This window comes from Kogia breviceps, chromosome 9 (genome assembly GCF_026419965.1).
Source record: "Kogia breviceps isolate mKogBre1 chromosome 9, mKogBre1 haplotype 1, whole genome shotgun sequence".
Lineage (NCBI taxonomy): Eukaryota > Metazoa > Chordata > Mammalia > Artiodactyla > Physeteridae > Kogia > Kogia breviceps.
In genome coordinates, this window is record NC_081318.1 from 22,299,465 (window position 1) to 22,315,808 (window position 16,344).

Sequence of the window (16,344 nt, forward strand, 5' to 3'; positions counted from 1 at the left end):
TTAAGATGCTCTGTGCTGATTCCACATTATCTCCAGAAAGGTTCTACTTGTTTGCATTCCCACCGAGCAAATGAGAAGACCCATTTCTCCCCATCCTAGCCAATGATGAATAATTCTCATTTTTGTAAATGTTTGCCAATTTGATGGATGAAAAATGGTATCTAATACTTTTATTTTGAATTTCTCTGATAGCGTGATTGAGCTTTGCGTATGTCTGTGTTTGTTGGTCATACGTATTTCTTCTTTTGAGGACATTATATGTCCTTTCCCATTTTTTTTCTAATGGAATGTTCATCTTTTACTTATTGATTTGTAAAATCTTTATATAATTATGATATCTTTATTCATTGGAAACCAATATAGCCTTGAAAATAAATGAGAAAAATCTTTATTTGATGATTTGGAGCAATGCCCAAGCTGTATTATTAAGTAAAAAATAAATAAATGAATAACAAAATAAACAACAAATCAAAGTGTAGAGCAGTATGAATAGCATCCTCCTAGATATGTAAAAAGGAGAGGAAATAAAATATATACAAAATATGTAGTTGTTTCATTTCTGGAAGGAGACAAATATTTGAAGGTAGTTCCCTTGGGGGTGGAGGCCTGAGGGCCTGCAGGTCTGGAGTGAAAAGAAGACTTCCTTTCCATATTGGCAATTTTATCTTTGCATTTTTACCTTGTGCACATGATCTTTTTTCTATTAACGAACTAGTTTTAAAACTCCTAATAAAGTGTATTAACCTTTTCTTACTTATATATGTCACGAATACTTTTCCTAATTTGTTATTGACCTTTTAATTGTCTTTGTGTTGTTTTTTGACGTATATGAGATTTGCGTTTTTACATGATTAAATCTATTAGCCTTTCATATTGTGTTTTCGTTTAGTGCTTTAGATTCATAAAATCCAAAATAAGATATTCACCTATATTTTCATCTATTAGCTTGCTTGGTTGCTTTGGGTTTTTTCCAACATCAATCCATCTGTTATATATTTTGGTATATGATATGAAGGGGTTATCTAAATTTGATTTTTTTGGATAGTTGACAAATTATCCCAGCACCATTTATTTAATAGTTCTCCCTTTACCCACTGATTTTTGATGTTACCTTTAACATACATTAGATTTTTGTATATATTCTAGGATTTGTTTCTGAGTTCTTTGTTATTTTCCATTGTTCTGGTGCATTGTTTTGATCATTTACCTTTTCAGTATATGTTATTATTTGAAAAGGCAGGTTCTCCAAATTACTTTTCTCTCTCTCTCTCTCTCTCTCTCTCTCTCTCTCTCTCTCTCTCTATATATATATATATATATATATATATATATATATATATATATATACACACATACATATATCTTTTTTCTTCTCTTCTCATCTTTAAAATTCTTTTAAGCTTTTTTTAAGCCCATCGGGATTTGTATTAAGGCTAAAAATTTGGAAATTTGGAAGGGATTAACATCATTTCACTTTTAGTCACCAAGTCAGGAATATGCAAGGTATGTCACTCTCTCTTCATTCAGGTCTTCTTTAATGTCCCTAAGTAAAATTTTTATAAGACCTATAAAGGACTTATAAGTTTTTATACAGCCTTTACATTTCTTAATAGGTTTATTTTCTAGGAGAGTATATTTTGTATCTGCAGTTGTTACTGTAAATGAGAGGGTCTTCATATTATTTTCTAATTAGTATATAGGCAAAATATTTTGATTGTTCGTATTTTCTTTAATCTAACTTATTTATTTTATAAATAGGTTATTTTTATAATTAACCTTAAAACCTAGATTATTTTTATAATCTAATATATTTATTTCCCTTATCTCATAGGATTCTCTTAAAGTTTCTAGGTGTATTATATCGTATGCAAATTAAAACTTAATATGCTCATTAACAACTAGGCCTCTTATTTCTATGTCTTCTCTCATTACATTGGTTAGAACAGCAAATTCGCAAACCTTTTGGTATCAGTCTCCCTCCACACTTAATTTTTGAGGACCTCAAAGAGTTTTGGTTTTTGTGAATTATATCTATTAATAGTTAGGGTATTAAAATTTTAAACCAAGAATTTTTAAAATACTTGCTATTTACCTTAAGAAACAATACTAAACCCATTACAAACATAAACAACATATTTTTATGCAAAACATCTATGTTACCAAAACAAAAATATATATGGAGAATGACATTGTTTTATACTTTTTTGTAAGTCTTGTTAATGTCTGATTTAATAGAAGACAGATGATTCTCATACCTTCTGCATTCAGTCTGTTGCAGTTTGCTCTTTGGGCTAAAGTACATGAAGAAAATCTGGCCTCACACAGATCTGTAATTGAAAAAAGGAAGAATATTTTAATAGCCCTTTCAGATAATTGTGGGTATTTTTCTTTGACACTACATCAGAACTTGATAGCTGGTACCTTCTTAAAGGTTAGTTGTAGTGTGGAATCTGAAACCAAATCAATGAGCTTTTCATACCCTGTTACATTAAACCCATTGGTCTCTTTTGTACTCTGAATGTATCTTTTACTCATACATGATTTTATAACATCATTCATTGGTCATTTGGAAAATACTAGTTCACTGATTCACTTATCAGAAAAGTCATTAAGATGGTAAAGAAGTCAAGCTCTTGATGGCAAATAGTTTCCAAAATTCTGATTTTTGTTCAAAATTTAATCACTGCAACAAATACCATCAGTTGTTTTCCTTGAAATGTGAAATTCACTTAATTTTTGAGAAAATACCTGCCAAATGCACAAGTCTAAATAACCATAGTTTTCCTGTCAGTTTTTCTTCCAAGTAAAAGTGGTGTTCAAGGCAAAAGCAGCACAAATCACACACATACTTTTCCTTGAGACAACAATGGGACATTGGTATGTAGCAAACTTGCTGTATGTGGATTCCCCCATTTCATCACACAGAATATTTTAAAAGTGTGTACTTAAGGGTGAGATTTAATAAAATTATTATTACTGCTTCATCAGGACTTTTAAAAATGTGACTGCCATATTTATTAACTGTGTATGCGTGTTGATGAAAAATACAATGACTACTAATAAAGCTCTGTACCTCGGCCCTGATTCTTGCTAGGTGGCCAGTAGTTTTATCCACCACTTCTTTTGCACCATCAGTGCAAATATCAACATGGTAAAAAAGATAAATAACATCTTAGTATTATGAAAATAGTTTTCGCCTTTCAGATCCCCTGAAAGGGTCTTGGGGGCTCCTGGGGTCCACAGACTACAGTTTGAGAGCCTATATGTTAGAACTCTTAGAACAATTTAATAATGGTAATATGAGTTCCTTTTCTTGACCTAATTTCAGTGGAACTGCCTAACAAGTAAATACAAATTCTGAGGTTAAATTTTTTTTATTTATTCACTTGCAAATTTTAGACAATGATTCTGCAACCTCAGACCCTGATGCTGAAATCACTGCCAAGACCAACGGGAAAGGGAGCCCTGGGGAGCAGTCGCCAAGCCCCGTCCAGTTCATAAACAGTGAGGGAGCCGGGGACTCCAGCCGCTCGACCCTTCAGAGGTGCTCTCATCAGATTCATGTTTTCACTGCATTTTACCTTCATTAATCTAGATACCAATGTCAGCGATTTAATGACCTTAGAAACAGGTTGGCGTAGTGAAGTCCCACATTTTCATCTCAGCCATTCTATTTTCTCTTTATATCAATGCCACCTCCTGGATCTTGTCACAGCATTCTTAGTTAATGTAAGAATATATTGATAGGAGAGCATTAATTTTCACTCCTCAACCCCATTCTTCTCAGTCTTCCTATATGCAAGTTTGCTATTAGGACTAAGCTTTACAACCACTATCTTTTGACTCAGGCAGTATGATTTCCCCCCCTCTCCTTTTCTGTCTGCTGCAGCTTATAATTATCCTGTCTAGAATCAGAAGAAAAATAGAGTGCCACACATAGTGCTCTGATATTAAATAGGCTCAAAGGAGAGTGAAAGCAGCCTTGGTGTCAACTCTCAAATGCACATGGCAGTTTCATGATACAGCGCTTCCTCACAGATATTCACTGTTGATTATAAGACGGTGCTGATTTTCTGCACATATCCATCCCTTCTACTGGTAAAACAGTTCTACTAGAGAAGCTAGTTCTACTAGAGAAAGAATTGCTATTGTCGATTGCACTATTATTTTTACAACTACTTCTGTGCAAGGACTCTAAAATTGCATTCAAAACAAGATAGACCAACAAGGCTCCCACTGAGCACGTAATTTCACATGGAATAGAGTTTCTTCTCCTTTGGTTCAAGAAAATATGCACTATAGGGCATATAGTTGTAGTGATCATTGGATTTAAAGGCAGAATTTGACTTGCTGTGATGGGAGAGGAACTATGGCTAGGCTAATCTGTGGTTTGGCATGCGTGTCTTCATATTTGCCTGGAAGAGTGATCACCTTCTTATCTCAATACAGATATTTCACTACTCGCCACTTTGATCATAACACCTATCCTTTTTTCTCTGATTCATGTTTTTGCCACATTTTGCCTATATTAACCTGGCGACCAATTTCAGTGATTTTATGACCTCAGAAAGAGGTCCGAAACAGACCTCCCTCATTTTAATCCTAGCTTTTCCACTGTTTCATTATATGAATGCTGCCAAATCTAAAAGCCTCTTCAGCCTCAACACTGTACCCTATAAAATGGAAGTGACTACAGATAACTATTGAAAACATTAAGGTTCAAAATCCATACTGGATGAGTCACTGTATAAGTATATGAAATATATGAAAACACTGTTGTTACTTTATGTTACATATGATATACATAGAAATGCCTTCAGTTTTCCTGCCCTGTCAACCATATTCTTTCCTCTTTTGCTCCGCTTTCTCACACTCATCAAAATTCCACTGGAGTAACTGTTTGCCTCTTTCTTTCTCTGAATGCTGTACTTGCTTCTGGAGGCAGCTTGTGCCTACAGTTTCTGCCCCTCTGCGTGCTAATGACCTAACGTGCATTCTCTGAAGGTTAGTATAGACAGTGGATCCCTCCTTTGGGTCCAGGGTGAGAGAACAGGAATCCATCCGTAGGATCTTGCATTCAGAGGCAGAACTGAGACACCACATCCATTTTCCTTTTTCTTTGAAGTGTATTTTGAAGAGACATTGAGCACCCTCTCGCCATTCTGAAGAAACGCATTTGACCTTTAAGCCACCAATCCCTGACTAGTGTCTACTGACCTACTTTTTCACTTGCAGCGTCATCAGTGGCGTTGGGGAACTGGATCTAGACAAAGGGCTTGTGAAGAAAGAGCCCAGTACCAAAGACAAACCTTATCCCGACTGCCCCTTCCTGCTGCTAGATGTGAGAGATAGAGATTCTTACCAGCAGTGCCACATTGTTGGAGGTAAGAGAGAGAAGGCCTTACAGTGTCTCACTCCTGAGAACACAGCCCGGTAATGAGCCCAGGCAGGCTCAGACCACAGCCTGTGGTCAGCAGTTGGGGAAACCCTGTGTTAGCCAGATGTGTTCTGGGAACCTGTAAGTTGGCTCTACCACATGCTCTGAGAGAGGCTAGTAACTCTCTCAGGGGGCTCAAGGGCCCAGTGCTAAATGTCAGAAACAGTGAAGTGACACTTCCTATTTGTTCATGGTGTCCTGTTCCTTTTCTTTCACAAAAGTTTATAGCTAGTTAATTTTGAAAATATGTTTCTTTTAACTCTTAGACTTTAAACCAGCTGAGAATTGGGGCCAAGTTGTACCAAGAGCTACAAACTTCCTAAGCTTTTTCTTCTCTTTGCAGCTTACAGTTACCCAATTGCAACTCTGTCTAGAACAATGAACCCTTATTCAAATGATATTCTTGAATATGTATCCTTTGTTGCATTTTAAGGAGTTGGATGGTATAAAGACTAAAGACTCAAACTTATCATGAATTATGCTCCTAGTAAGAAAACCCTATGAAGGACCTTTGATATTAATTAGTTTACTTAGCATATTTTAGAATTTCAATCCTTAGTTTTTGCTGAGAATGCTTCCAAGCCATCCTGCAGTAGGACAAAAAACATTAGGTTAAAGGTTATGATCCGTTGAGAGTCAGTCCTAAGACTGTTTTCCCCAGAAAGTTTTCCCAAGTAAAATGTAAGGAGTGAATTTTTTTCCTTCTATTTTAATTTTTTTTTGCTTCTTGAAATTTTAATTTTTTTGCTCATAAAAATCATACAAATAGAGAATAATTTAAATACTGAAAAATATAAAAAAGAAAATTGAAATCTCCAATAACCACACAATTGAACAACAAACGCTTACTACATTTTTTGTGTATTTTATTCCAGACTGTCTTCTTTGTCTTTTCAACAAAGTAAAAATTATACTGTATATATAATTTAGTACGTTGCTTTTCCGCACTTCATATTACAGTGTATTTCCCCACACTAACACAAGCTCTTTATAAACTCTATTTGTGATGCAGTATAAGATCTCATCTTTAGATTTACTGTAATTTACTAAATCATTCCTCTTTGAAGGAATGGACTTTTAGGTGGTTCCCATTTTTTTACTATTATAAATAAGACTGCAGTGGACACGTTGGGCATAAAATTTTTCTGTTTCCTCATCTGTAAAATGGAGGTTGTAATACTTACTCTCCAGGATTGTACAGATGAAAGAGCCAAAGAGTGTACAGTGTGTAACTAGTGCCGTCTTGGACATGGTGATACTAGTTCATAGAAGAAAAGGATACCAGCTTGTGTGGTTTCCACGACAGGAAAAAGTCCTGTACCCCCTGAAGAGGGGTCATCCGATGCTCCTTGAACTCAGAGAGGTAAACCTTGACAGCTCTTCTTCCTCAGGGGTTTCTGTATAGTCTAGGAGCATTAGCTCAGTGTGGTCGAACCTTAACTCATCTGCTTCTTAGAAAAATGCCCATGGCAAGATCATCATTCTGTATGACGACGATGAGAGGCTGGCCAGCCAGGCAGCTACCACCATGTGCGAGCGGGGATTTGAGAACCTCTTCATGCTTTCCGGAGGTGAGGGGCTGTGTTCTGCTTAGGACTTAAAAGGCGAATACTTGGGCTCACACTCCTTCAACTCTACCCCTATCACCTTTTCCCTCCCAGAGCTCAGAACTTAGTATTCTGGAAACAGAGACAACCATGCTGGCAGAAAGGAGTCAGTATACGTGAAACTTCCGTTAGCTCCATCAGCACATGTTTTTAATTCCTGAAATAATGATGTTACTTTATGGCTCTGTAAGAAAGCCTTAATGCTGAAGACTTGAGCTAAATGATTTCTGGTGGAATTCTCAGAATCCCACATAACAACTGACATTTTCTGGTGTAATTTACTTAATGGTGAAGCAGTTAAGAAAGATTTCCTGTCCTTGTGTTGAGGAGACATGCGGACTCCTTTCCAGGTTTCCTTAGCCTCATCGTGCTAACTCGGCTTTTTCTGATGATCTTCCACACCTAGGTCTAAAAGTCTTAGCTCAGAAATTCCCAGAAGGACTGATTACGGGTTCCCTGCCAGCATCTTGCCAGCAGAACCTTCCGCCTGCTTCTGCCCGGAAACGATCCGGCCCGAAAGTGCCACCCCCAGCAGCCGAGAATAAATGGAGATTTACCCCAGAAGACCTAAAGAAGATAGAATATTACCTGGAAGAGGACCAGGGTCCTGCAGACAGCACTAGTAAGATATTTTGACCTTTAGAAATAATGTTTTCTGTAGAACTTGAGATTTGCAGCTGTGAACATCAACCTCATCATATGAGAAGCTTGATCTCTTATATTCAGATTCTTGCAGATATTTGCAGGAGAAGGGGAAGGTGCAGGTGCTATGTGAGGAGAGGGGAGGTGAGTGGAGGTGATCCCAGATTATGGTAAGAATTAGGCATTGCACACAGACATAGAAAGAGAAGAGAGGGTATCAGTCAAATAAAGTGTGCATCTCAGGCAGAGCTGAGAGGCTAAGCTAAGGCTTTCAGATTCCTTCTCGGAAAGCTCTGCTTCCTTCTGCCGCCTCTGGGCACCTTTAAACTACTTCTGGCCTTTCCTTTGGCACACTGCTTTCTCTTTTTCCTCTCACCATTCCTGTACCCTTCTCTACTGAGAAGGAATGAAGGAGAGACCAGGTTGATTGGGATAATGGAGAGGAAGGAAAGAAAAGCTATCTGGGTTTCCCTTCCTCCCTGCCCCCTTCCCCACCTTCTAATTGATCTCAAGGATGAAGAGTGAGTTTTAGCCTAAAGTAGATGCTGAATAGGACTTCATTAGCTTAAAAGTGGTTGGTAGCATAAGACTTCATTAGTTTAAAAGTGTACTTGGCAGGTTGTCCCTGGAATCATTTTTGCAGCTCTGCTCCCTGCTTTCTTGCTCCCTTCAGGCCGGCTGAGCCAAGGTAATGCTTCTGGAAGAGACTCCAAGGTTCCAGGCGCCCGCAGCGGTCAGAACCTGCCTGCCGGGGGCCCTGCCGGCCACCAGAACCCCCGCTCACTGGGCAGTGGCCACCTGCAAGGCAAACCCTGGAAGTAAAGACTTTGTCTGTCTTAGTCAAATAAATGTTTTCTCTCCTTTCGGAACCCCTGAGCAGTTCCCAAGTTGGTCATTTTAAGAAGCTGCTGCAGAGGAAAGACCTCAACGTGTGTCAGGCCCTCTTCCCGCTTCCTGTCTCCAGCTCCTCTCCCACATCCAACCCGGGAAGGATTTTTACAAAAACCAGAGGCATGACAGGCTCTAGTGTCCTCCCTGTTGTTTACAGAATATTTAAGTCTCTGAAACTGAGTAGGAAAAAAGTCTAATTTTTTTAGGCTTTCATTTTTTTTTAAAATAAGGTCCAGTTTGTTTTGGTCTGTATCCTGCGTTGTTTTGTAAATACTTGAGGCGCATCTGGTGTGTCCTTCCCAGCCAGTTCTTTCTCACTCACTCTTCTTGGTTTCATCTTCATGAAACCAAAGCCTCTCTCGGTAGGCTTTGCAGCCTAAGCTGTCCCTGGGGGCGCAGACGATTCGTAGCTTTCAGCCCCCACCAGCTGTGGACCCGCTGGCTGAGGAGCTCTTTGCCCAGCACCCGATGCAGGCTCCGTCCTCAGTTTGGAAGCCAGTACCTGTGAGCATCACTCAGTTAAGATTTAGTAGTAGCTCTCACATGTGCTCAGCGCTCCTCCTCACTAGATGTTTTCCTGGAACCAGCACAGGTGATGATGTGTGCTCAGCTGCCTTCACGGGCAAGTCCTGCCCACTGTTCAGGGCCGGGGTGGGAGCCACTGAAGCCCCCTGGAGCCGTCCCTCATTTGCGGTTAGTTTATTAGTTGTAAGCTCCCATTACCCAGCTCTGGCCCATCGATCTTAGATGGGTAGAAATTATGGCCACTTGAAAACATTGGCTTTGGTTGGGCCACTGCCGGCACACAAGGTGAGGACAACTCCACAGTCCTTTGTCAGAGCTGACAACCCTTTAAACCCTTGCTTAAAAATACAGTATTAGTCTAATTGAGTAATTAGTGCAATTCCCTGCTTCTCATTCTCATGACTGAGCTGTGATTAGGAGGTTTTGATTATAGATTCTTGTTTGGGCCAGAATTTTGAATCAGCATTAATTGAATTGCTAGATGACTGACATTCATTCCATTTAATTGGGGGAACAAAAGACCTCAGGTAAGGATGAGGCACTCTGAAATCATCAGGAAAAGGAAAAAGAGCCTTGTTAATTTTTATGGTCTGTGATCTGTAGCTGTGATAAGGGACTAAGGAATAAATTGTGCTCTTTGTCATGGCAACCAGCTTCTGAAAAGCCAGCTGAAAATTGCCTATCCTTAGGTGGTTATTGCTGCTGGGTAAAATTCGTCTTAACAGGACTATTTTTCTCACCACCAAAAAAAAAAAAAAAAAAAAAAGCATCACAGTATTTCCAGCATGGGGGGCTGTGTTTGTAGGAGAAATAAAGGTAATAAATATCTTATAGAGACATATGGAAAAATAACTTTCACATTCAGCCCAGTTCTGTTTTAGTGTGTTTATTCTTCTCTACTTGATTTCCAAAGTGCAACATTTTCCGATGCTTTAGAAATCAAACAAACCAGGGACATTGTTCAGATGTCAAGCTGTGCCCAATTTTCCACAAGATTCAAGAATCTTGTATAAAATTCAGCCAACGTACACATAGCTTTAAAGAGGAGCCTGTCATGTTTCCCCATAAATTTATTGCCTGAGAACTAAGCTCAGCCTTTTGCTAATGCCAAAATGCTCTGGCTTTTTATTTTCTTTACAGCATAGATTTTTTAAAATGCAAATTTTTCCACACTCAACTTTCCCCTAGCATGGACAAGATTTTCAGCCATTTTGGACACATATGCATTTTTAAGAAAAAAAATTTTTTTTCTCTGTGACAAAGTTCTGGTTATGCCATTTTCAAGTCGACTAGTCAGGAGTTTAGATTTCCCCACTCGATTCTGTTTTGAAAGTAAATGGTAGTCCCCCTTTTTTCCTATTCTGCATTCCCATCACCACACAACACTAGAGTGTTAGAAACTACTATGTATATGTGCAAAGTCGGTATAGCTGAACCTATTAGAATTGTAGTGCATTTAGTTGAGAGATCTGGCAGGTTGACTATATTTATGTGTTTCTCCATAGTGCTTTGCCTGTAGGTAAGGATTTTAAATAACTACTCCTCAAAGACCTGTTCTGGTTCTTCACTTTGTGTGTTAAATGTCACTTGCAGTTTTTACATGCCCAAGGTATTGCTTTGAAAGTTCTACTTTACTAGTTTCTTCGTTAGATTAACTGACATGTATTATCTAAGCGATCTGTGATACTTTGTGCAATTATGAATGTTGAAGATTAAAGTACATAGTTCTTAATTTGTTGTTTGCTGTTAATATGCTGAGATCTGCCAACTTCTCTCTTCCTCTCTGTTGAGATGATTTGTGGGGAGTCACATGAGACTGGGGTGATCTGAAAGAGTACTTCTTTTTGCTCTGTCTCCCAGTAATGCATATTTTCTTTGTATAAATGAATCAGGAAATCATACCAATTAGGGCAGGGGACCTTAGCTCTCTAGTCAGAAGGGTTTCTCCTCATGCGCAGCAGGGACTGATTGCCACCTTAAACTCATTACAGCGGGACTTTCTTGTCAGTGTTGGGGGTTGATGAGTTTCCCTTGCCTGGGAACTTATGACCCCCTAGATGGAAAATGCTTTATCAATGCACAGCTGCTGCTCCATCTGAGCAATGGTGATGGCCAAAGTCTAAATAATAAGTTCAGTACTTTATCTACTGTATTTAAGAAAGAAAAGAGGGAAGAAAGGAGAGAAGCAAGGAAACAAGAAATGTGGAGGGAGGAAGGGGAAGGCAACATTACTCATTTGAGTACAAAAAGAACATCTCGGGCTGTTACAATGTCAGGTTTAATCTATTGAAAGGCATAGAATGGGGACCTCCCTGGCAGTCCAGTGGTTAAGACTTTGCCTTCCAATGCAGGGGGTGTGGGTTCAATCCCTGGTTGGGGAGCTAAGAATCCCACATGCCTCGTATCCAAACAAACAAAAAAACCCCATAATACAGAAGCAATATTGTAACAAATTCAATAAAGACTTTAAAAACGGTCCACATCAAAAAAAAAACTTTATAAAAAAAGTAAAAAGAAAGGCATAGAATGAATCAAATGACCTAAAAGTAATTTTACTTTTTACCTTTAGCAGAAAACCAGAACTAGCACAATCATATTGGACTTGGGGTGTAAATCAGAATTAAAAGAGAACAGATAGTGTTCATTAGTTGCTGAGAGATTTTTCCTGTGATGCTATTGAGATTATACAAAAATTCATAAGACTTTAGGCTACTCACCAAGAACACAGAACAAAATAAAACCTTCTTTTCTCTAATTCCCTTGTGGAATATAAGTGAAATCAGAGTCCTAGGCTAGGAAGAAATATGTAGGCAATTTTTCTTGTGTTGGTTTTGGTTTCTGTCATGTTATAAATTGGTCGTAGATTCTGTCTTTTATGTTATCCGACTTTTTTAGGGGGGATAATTAATTTCTGTCTACCTGGATTTAAAGCCATGACTCCCTTCCTGCTCTACTCTGAAGATAATCATTAAGAACCTTTCTTTCCCCAGTTCCAAAATATTCCCAGTGTCTATAATGTGCGTTTATTTTTTCACAATTCTTTCAAAGTTTTAACTCCCATAATACTTTCCTTTTTCTTTTTTCAAGAAACATCAGAAATGTGGATATTATATCAGTTTGTGTGAGCATGATGATATGCTTATCTACTGTTCAATTAATTTTTTGATTAAAATATATTTTTCCTATAAAAAACAATAAATAGGACACATTGTGCTTCCAAAGTGTTCAGAAGACATTTGGGTAGTAATACTTTCCTAAAGTTGCGGTAATTATTGAAATTGCTATTGCCACGTCCTTAAATTGGCACACAGGTCAGTTATAGCATAAAATATGTAACGGTAGCAATTTGTCAGCATTGAATTCTGACAGGACAGAATTCAGTGCATGATTTTATGTGCTTACAAAACTATATTGCCCCCTTCCCCGCCCCACCCCATTTCCTTATGGTCTCACTCTCTGATGCTTATCCTCTTTGTTCCAAATGCAGACGCAGATTCTCTTCACCTGCATAACATCCTGAGGCACCTGGTGAAATGTGTGGCAAACAGAGGTCACTTATTAAATACTATTGACTGATGGACTACATTTTTAAAAAATTATTTAAAATTATTTTTGACTATAACCTCCCAGAGGGTGAAAATCACCAACTACATGACAGTGGCCCCTAATAAGGGTGTGTGAATAAATGAACTGAACCTGTCAAGACTGAAGTCTGGGATGTAAAGCCCATTGTGGTGGCCACTCAGCGCTGGTCTGCCATTCTGGAGACCCGGAAAGTTTGTTATCCCTTGTCCTCCTGTACATCCTACTTTTGTATGTGAGACATTCATCACTCTAGGATTTTTAGATTACCCTCTGCAGGAGGTACCCAGGAAGCTGTTAGGGCCTTTATTATTAGCCTGGCTGTCTGCAGTCTGCCTGTTTCCATGGTCCCCTCAAGCTCAAAGTAGCCTTCAGAATTCAACTGCACCATCCCCATCTGAGAGTGGGTTTAATTTTCTCTTTTGTTTCAAATCTTGTAGATTTCCAGGTAATAATGTTAGCAAACATTTATGGAGAGCTTACTATGTGTTAGGCAGTATTCCTAGATTCTTCATTTTACATTTTGACTCATTTGACTATCAGAACATCCCTACAAGGTAGGCACCCCCATTTTCAGGTGAGGAGACTGAGGGTCAAATGGAAATTAAGCAACTTGCCCTGTGTCACTGAGCTGGAAGGTTGAGAAACCATTCTGCTCTGTGCTTGTCCACTCTGGGTGGGTACAGCCACTCTCTCCCTGGCTACACCTCCAATTCACTAACAAAAATTTAACTTTCCCTTGGCTGTTGGCTTCCCTTTCTTCCTCGTCACCTGAGATTCCACTGAAAGCTTTCCTCCTCTGCCTGCACAAAAGGTGAGGAATTCAGGGATTGAAACATCTGCTCCTGGGACCATTCCACTGTCTGTGTCTGATGACCTATCTCGAAGACAGGTGCTCCAGGGTTTCTGAGATTTGTTTCTTAATGAGGTATCACTTAAGGAATGGGAGTTACAAACTTTTCATTAGATTGTAGAGAAAAAGTAGGCTGTTTTCCTGGTGGTTGAACTATCCAATAAAACCATATTGATATGATTTGTGTCTGAATTTCTCTTTCCTTTGCGGTGATGTTTCTGATTTAGGCTGAAACATAAATTGTGTGAATTGGCTCATGGCCGCAGGCCTGGGCTTCATGGGAGGAAGCAGCAGCAAACCTCTGTGCCTCAGTCCATGTTAGCAGAGCTCTCATTCCACCGCAATCTTCCAAAAATGTAGCCGAACACACCACTGTAGTTAAGCAGAAGACTTTTAATTTTCTTCTTTTAGTTTGGCAGTAAACATTTGGCAGTCTTCACCTCTGGGGTCGTTAGATGATGCTCACAGTTTGAGTTGCCAAATTAACGTGGATCCTGAAAGCTTTGGGGAGAATTCATTACCCTTTGACAGTTTTTCAGATTTGACGGGTGCTCTGTGCTGCTTTCTCAGAGCTCTTCCTTCATCTGGCCAATTTGAATGTTTTGGTTGGTCATATCAGTTTCCTGTAAGGAGCATCTGGGTCGTAGTGTGTTCACAGAATGATGTTTCTGTCCTTAGAGCCCTTAGAGCAAGAATCTGTCTGCATCTTCAAATCCACCTAGTCCCACTTGCCCTTGCAAAACAATTGCTGAGATGATGAATAGCCCTGTACTGGATGAGGGACCAGTGAGGTCATATCTGGATTGTATTCAATGACATTTCAATTTTAACTTCAGGCCAAAGCCAGAAAGCTAGACATGCATATCTTAGTGTTAATTCAAAAGACCACCCAAAGGATTCTTATGGACCACGAATGGCCCACGGGCCACACTGAGAACCATAGATAATGCTCTAAGAACAAAGTAAAATGAGTTCATTTAAAAATAAAGATTTTTGAAAAGTCCTAGAGAATAGGCATTAGCATAATCAATTCCCCAGATTGCTGCGGGAACTGAATGTGAGCAGCAAGGGCTCTTGGGAGTTGTCATCTGAGCTACCACAGAGTGCTTAGGTAAGGGCCCCCAACCAGGAGACATTACTAACCTGCCCTTGGTAGAAACACTTGCTTCCAGCTCTATCTGGAGTATAAACTTTTCCAAAAATAAGACCTTGTTCTGCGCAACAGCAGAAGAAATGAGTTTAGACAAATTATGAAAAAGAATCTGGGCACAAATTAAGATGGCCACTTAGATGTTTGATTTTGATAATAAATTGATCTTAGATAACTTTACCCACAGGTAATCTGGCGTGTTTGAAATAGCTTTTTTTAACCCCCCTGATTATACAAACTCATTGTAAGAAATTCATAAAAGTATAAAGAGGAAAACCACCACCGCTGCCTAGGGTAACCACAATTATTATTATTGGGAAATATCTACTTCCAGGCATAGTGGGTGTGCGTTTTTCAAACAAAAATGAGATTCATACTCAATATACGATGTTGTAGCCTGCTTTTGTTTTTAAACAACTGTATGGAAATATAAATTACATGCCATAAAATTCACCCATTTTAAGGATACAATTCAGTGATTTTTAGTAAATTTACAGGGTTGAGAAAGCATCACCACAATCCTGTTTTAGAATATTTCCATCATGTGACCAGCTTCTTTTGCCCAGTATATTGTGACCATTTTTCCATATCAACACAGACTACAATGGCTTCCCGATATTCCATTGTGTAAATGGGTAATAGCCATATCAATACTGGTATCTATCTAGGTTCATTTCCTTTTAATTTAACTTTTTATTATTACAACCTTGTACATATGTTTATTTGAACTTCTCAAAATATTTTTATAAAATAAATTCCTCCAAGTGGACTTACTGGGTCAAAGTGTCAATACGTTGAAATTTTTTATTTATATTGCCAAATTCCCCTCCAGGAAGGTGGTGTAAATTTATCCTCCCACCAGCAGTATATGACAGGTCTCATTTCTTCAGACTCTTGATAATACTGAGCTGTCAGTCTTCTTATTCTTTGTCAATCTGCTGGGAGAAAAATAATATATTTTTCTTTAATGTACAAAAAAAACTCACTCAGAGAATCAGTATCTTTCATTTATTGGCTGTTTGTGTTTTTTCTTTTGGGAATTGCCTATTTTTCTTTTGAAATGTTAGTCTTTTTTTTAAACCCCTTTTACTTATAAGAGCTTTTTTCCCCTCAAGGTTATTAATACTTTTTCATATATACCACATTATTTTCTAAAATTTTTGTTTCTTTTAGCTTTATGATTTTATTTATAAAATAAAACTTTTTTACCCATAGATTTGTAAAAATATGTATCTGCAAACTGGAAAGTTCTTCCTGTAGTTGAAAATAGAAAAAGAAATGTTAATGACTTCCATGTTTCCATTGAACAAGCATTTATTAAGTGCCTACTATGTGTCATGTACTTGGCCACCAGTAGAAATTGAGTGTTGAGCAAAACAGCACAATCCCTGCCCTCATGGAATTTTCATTCTGGTGCTTTACTCCTGTCTTTTCAGCTTTCTTAAGACTCTTACTTGTTCAGAGCCTTACTTTCTAAACTACAACTCAGGGAAATTCAAAATGACTTGCAAGCCTACAAAATAAAGATTATAAAATGTATAAGTTCTCTAGTATATGTGGAGAACATTCAATCAGCAAATATTTATTGGGTATCTGTATGTCAAGTACTGTTGATGGTTTTGGAGATTGAATGCCAAATCAAGTGGTCTCTGCTATC

At 38.3% G+C, this 16,344-nt stretch overlaps 1 protein-coding gene across 10 annotated transcripts in view; it reads left to right on the forward strand.

Annotated features, from left to right (window-relative positions):
- The window catches only part of CEP41 (centrosomal protein 41), a 48,652-nt gene extending 34,935 nt beyond the window's left edge, over positions 1-13,717 (forward strand). For 3 of the 10 annotated variants that reach the window (XM_067042149.1, XM_067042151.1, XM_059074077.2), the window contains 7 exons: positions 3,400-3,544; positions 5,236-5,384; positions 5,781-5,848; positions 6,894-7,008; positions 7,451-7,666; positions 8,360-8,504; positions 12,590-12,677. In XM_067042149.1, coding sequence (XP_066898250.1) covers positions 3,400-3,544; positions 5,236-5,384; positions 5,781-5,848; positions 6,894-7,008; positions 7,451-7,666; positions 8,360-8,504; positions 12,590-12,614 — 863 coding nt within the window. In that variant the 3' untranslated portion in view covers positions 12,615-12,677. Of the gene's footprint in view, positions 1-3,399; positions 3,545-5,235; positions 5,385-5,780; positions 5,849-6,893; positions 7,009-7,450; positions 7,667-8,359; positions 10,834-12,589 lie in introns of those variants that run through there. The other 7 variants (XM_059074081.2, XM_067042153.1, XM_067042150.1 and 4 more) reach the window with 5 other exon arrangements.
- Positions 13,718-16,344: the final 2,627 nt, after the last annotated feature.